The sequence below is a fragment of the Chaetura pelagica genome, unplaced genomic scaffold, assembly GCF_000747805.2.
Source record: "Chaetura pelagica isolate M959 unplaced genomic scaffold, ChaPel_1.0 scaffold408, whole genome shotgun sequence".
NCBI lineage: Eukaryota > Metazoa > Chordata > Aves > Apodiformes > Apodidae > Chaetura > Chaetura pelagica.
The window spans coordinates 971053-975913 of NW_009954229.1; the positions used below are offsets into that span (position 1 = coordinate 971053).

Here is a 4861-nt window from a genome sequence, read left to right on the forward strand (position 1 = left end):
GGAGTTGGGAGCCGGATCCTACTGACTTTTCAGTAGGAACCACAGCTTGGAGCACATTAACTGAGGCTCCAGCAGGGTGAAACGCAGCCAGGGAGCTGGTTTCTTTGACACTAGAAGAACTGTAAAGGGAGAGGTGCTTCCTCTGCCTGCCACCACCCAGGATGGGACAGACATCTGTTCTGCTGCAGTAGAAGACACAGGAGAAACCTGTGGAAGACCAGAGAGTGCCCATTAATCATTCTCAGCTTACTCTTTCGGGGACAGTCACCTGAATATACAGGTACAACCCCAACCTCCCTGAACTGGGTCCTTGGCTCAAACCTGGTACAGTTTAACATCACCCAGTGCTAATTTCCCTGCTCCTGGGCTCTGCACTGTTAACCAGTTCCCACCAGGCTGGCTGCGAGGGTTGCCTTGCTTCAGCTGGAAAATGAAAAGCAGTGGGTAATTGAAAGTCATTATTATTTAATTGGATTGATTTCTATTTTGCATTTTTCATGAAAAGTCAGTCACATGCATTTGTCAGGCAGCCTCTTCTCCACCTCTCTCCATTCCAGCAAAACCACAGCCCATGGGGAGTGTCTGGACTCGTCCAGAGCCTCCTCAGCAGCCTTGGAGGAGCAGGGATCAAACAAGGTTTAAAAAACGCAATGTTGAGGAAGGGGCAAAGGAAACCACCACAACATACCTCCAAAAGCCTTCAGATGGTCTCATTTGCAAGGTTAAAGCTCAGCTGGCACTGATCTGGAATCTTCTCTGTCAGGTTGGGGAGAAAAATTAAAGCACTAAAAGAAACCAACACAGCTCCAACCAAATCTGACTCCATCCCCAGTGCAATTAGACACAAGCTTTAGTCTGACAGTGTGAGATCATACAGGCTGCATGAATACTGATAGGCATGGGAGACTTGTACAACTTTTCTTAGGATGAATAATTAAATTGCCTTTCTCCATTAAACCTTCCCTATTAACATTTAAATACTCGCCTGTGTTTTGATGGCTGGAGCCATCTCACCTTGCATCTGTGGGGGGGCTTCATTCGATGCTGAAGTGCAGCCTGCCAGAGCTGCAGCACCCCCAGCATGGTCTGAGGGGCTGAAACCTCCACGTCGTCTTTGTTTTTAAGCAGCTCAACACACCTATCTGGTGCAATCCTGCTGAGGCCTGGAATAACACACCTCATGCCAGGTGGATCCTGGATCCTCTTCCAGTGAAATGGTGTTAACGTAGGCAGCTCAGCTTCTCCCACAACGGGTTTGAGCTCCTTCAGTGGCACCAGCCCCAGCATGAGCTCCCTGTGGAGTCTGGAGGGTGCCAAGGGGCTGAGGGACAATAAGTGGCACAGACAGTCTCCCTGGTTTGACACTGATGCACACAGCCATGTTTCCAGACAGGTTTCACCCCTGGGCTGGGGCTCTGACCTGGCTGGGCTGCTCCTCATGCCAGAACCTTCACTGGTGGGTCAGTGTTGGGGTTTTTCCAGCTGTGGCCATTGGACTTTTCAGTGCAAAAAAAAATAATAAAAAAATCATCAGTTCATGGGGAGAGAGCAAACACCAGCAACCTTCATTATGTCACACCACAGGAGAGACACCAGATTAATTAGTTGAATATTTGATTGAAATCCCCTGGAGTAGCTTGTTGTTGATTCTACTTTGCCCCACTCTGAGGCACAAGCTGCTGAAGGGCCTGTGGTAACATCTCCAGGGCTTGTCAGCAGCATTCCCACCCCAGCCACCCCCTGGAAATGGAGCCACCACGAGATGGCCACCCCACGAGCAGGGGGGCTTCATGTCCAGTGAAGGAAGGAGCTCACTCCCCCTCCTCTCCCCAGAGCCTGATGATTATTCCTGTTTCTTTTTCCCTTATTGAACCCAATGCCCCTCTGGGAAACAGCTGCTCTGGTCCTCCTTGCCCTCTCCCCCTTCTTGCCTTAACATTAATTTACTCTGACTGGCTCATGCCAACACACTAATTAATTTTCTTCATTAACAACAAGTTAATTCCCCATAGCAGACTGGGTGTTCCACAGCTGGTTGGCAGCAACACCTCCCACACCCAGCAGGGCTCTGCCCAGCAGCCACATGGGCAAGGGGGGTCAGAGCAGCACCCCAGCCTGCTAAAGCACCCAGAGTCATGAGGGGGAGCAAATACTGACTACTGAAAGGTCTGCTTTGGCTTTTTGCCCTGGTCTTCTGCTCTGGGGAGGATACTGCTAAAAGGTGCTTGGGCTGAGACTCCTTAGGTTCACACCTGGCCTGGGTGACAAAGCACAAAATGTCCCCTCCCAGTCTCAGCAAAGCTCCCTCCAAATTGTGCCCAGGGTGGTGGGGACCCTCCTGCTGCAGCCCTGACCCCCTGGGCCCCAGTTCCCAGCTGGCTTGCAGTGTTAGGACACATCAACCCCGAAGTTCACCCCACCTGTCTTCACCCAGTTACCTTCCCACGAAAAGAGATCTCTGGGTAAATACATTCAGCAAGAATCACAGCAAGATCTTCCTCTGCTCTGTCACTTGACGTTAGGAGAACATCCTCCTCCGTGCTGTTTGATTTGAGCAGCAGGTGGGAAGAGCTCTGAGAAAAGAAGTAAAAGGCTGTTAAGACAAAGGGTAGGGAAGCTCTTCCTTGCAGAGACAAAACGCAGGCAGTGATGAGTCAGGCTGGAAACGTTATGCAAACAGGCTAAAAATAAAACTGGTTTATTGCAGATTAATGACACTGTCAAATGTATCTCACCGGCCATTCAGCAGGTGTTGATCATAAATATTTGGGATTTCAAATAAACTTCTCTCTTGTGCCACTGTCTTGTCACTTCTGTCTCACCCCCCCCCTCTCTGGAGCTCCTGTTGGAAGCAAGGATTCAGTCATACTTAAAAGTGTAACAGTGACAGAGAACCTGCTCACTGGGCTCCTCCTTGCAGCCCAGGGCTTCTCAGAGCTCCCTCCCAGGCAGCAGCACCAGGACCTGCTGCTCTCCCCCTGCTACTGCAATCACAGCAAAGGAGCTCAGAGCTGGGGTGATGGGCTGGTCCAAGGTACAAGGCACCATCTCAGCCCTCACTCGAGTGTGGAGTCAATCCCAATGGCACACAAACCCCTTGGAGAGCACTTAGGATCCCACTGCCCAGGGCTCAAGGCAGCCTGTTGGACTCCAGGAGTCAGGTCAAAGCACGTCAGCTTGAATCCAAAGCCCTCACCAGTGTACTCACCAGACCAGGAGTCATTCTTCTGGAGCCAAGACCTGAGGTGGGCACAGCATCTGCAAGAGATGGGACAAGTGACAAGTCAGCCAGCTCAGGTGAGTGTGCATCCTCCTTGTGGCCCCAAAACCCCCAGGGAGTTTTCCCATTAGTCCCTTCCCACATCACAGGGTCAGGGCAAGTCTGAGAGAAGAGGTGAACATTTCACACGGCCAAAAGCAATAACACCACCATTAAATAACACCCGTGGAGGCACCAGGATCCATGAGTTTTCATTATGCTTGGAAATCAAACTCACTGATGGCTCATTAATTAAGTTTTCCAGCAGAGTAAAAACACTTCCTTGCTTGGGATTTCATCCTACTCACATAGGTTTAAAAATGCAGCTAATTAGAACAAGACTGGAAAGAAAAAAAAGGTCTCATTATGGCTGGGAGGGGACCCATTAGTCCCTTCCCACATCACAGGGTCAGGGCAAGTCTGAGAGAAGAGGTGAACATTTCACACGGCCAAAAGCAATAACACCACCATTAAATAACACCCGTGGAGGCACCAGGATCCATGAGTTTTCATTATGCTTGGAAATCAAACTCACTGATGGCTCATTAATTAAGTTTTCCAGCAGAGTAAAAACACTTCCTTGCTTGGGATTTCATCCTACTCACATAGGTTTAAAAATGCAGCTAATTAGAACAAGACTGGAAAGAAAAAAAGGTCTCATTATGGCTGGGGGGGGACCGCCCTGCCACAAGCAGGCACGGGTGACTCACAGCTGCTGAACAACCCTGCTGCCTTCTCTCTGTCGTGGGGAAGGTCTCCCAGTGCTGACATTAACTTCTCCAGCAGCTGTGAATCACTTGCCAGGCAAGAAAAAAACCACCTTAAATTGGATCATGGGTAACTCTGAGGTAGCTGGTAGCCAAATGAAGTGTTAATTAAACAGCCCTGGTTGCTGCATCAGCTGGGGGAGACCTGCTGGATTTTCCCTCCTGATGATTTTCAGCTCAGATGAATTATTTTCTCTTAAGCCCTTCTGAGGAGCAGGGGAAGGAAGGAGAACATTTCAGCCGTTCCCACCCATCCCTCCTGCTCCTCCCATTCTTCTCTTGGACAAATTTGCTTCCTGAATGTAACCAAAAAAAACCACAAAACCACACCAAAACCAAGCAAGCAAAGAAAACACCAAACCCAGACAAACCAACACAACTCAAACCCCAAACAACCGAGTTGGAACAGACACTGACAAGGAACACGTCTGTCTGGAACACCCAAGGTTGGTTATTTTAGCAGGAAGGGTAATGTCAGCCACTGTCAGCCCCACATAACCCGCAGCACCCCTTCCAAAGGGGGTTGAAAGAGGCGGAAAGGCCCCTCTTTGCACAGAAGAGGGGGAGTCTTGGGGGGTCCCTTTGCCCCCAGGGAAGACCTGCAGCCCCGGCCGGGCAGTGGGCCCTGCAGGGCAGCACAGGTGACACGGAGCCAGCGGGGCAGCACAGGTGACACGGAGCCAGCGGGGCAGGACGAGGGACGAGGCGCTGTCCCCACCTGCACACAGCGCTGGGCTGCACCTCTGCTCAAGCCCACGCGTGAAAAGCCACGGCAGCCCCAGCGCGGACACCCCGGCGGGGCTCCCCTCACTCCTCCCGGCCTTCCCGAGGCTCC

The 4861-nt window shown here is 51.1% G+C and overlaps 1 protein-coding gene across 1 annotated transcript in view; it reads left to right on the forward strand.

The window, feature by feature from the left end:
* The first annotated feature begins 3267 nt into the window (after nt 1–3267).
* Nucleotides 3268–4861, forward strand: part of B9D1 (B9 protein domain 1) — a 4186-nt gene continuing 2592 nt past the window's right edge. The window contains exon 1 of the mRNA XM_010003581.1: nt 3268–3297. Coding sequence (XP_010001883.1) covers nt 3268–3297 — 30 coding nt within the window. The remainder of the gene's footprint in view (nt 3298–4861) is intronic.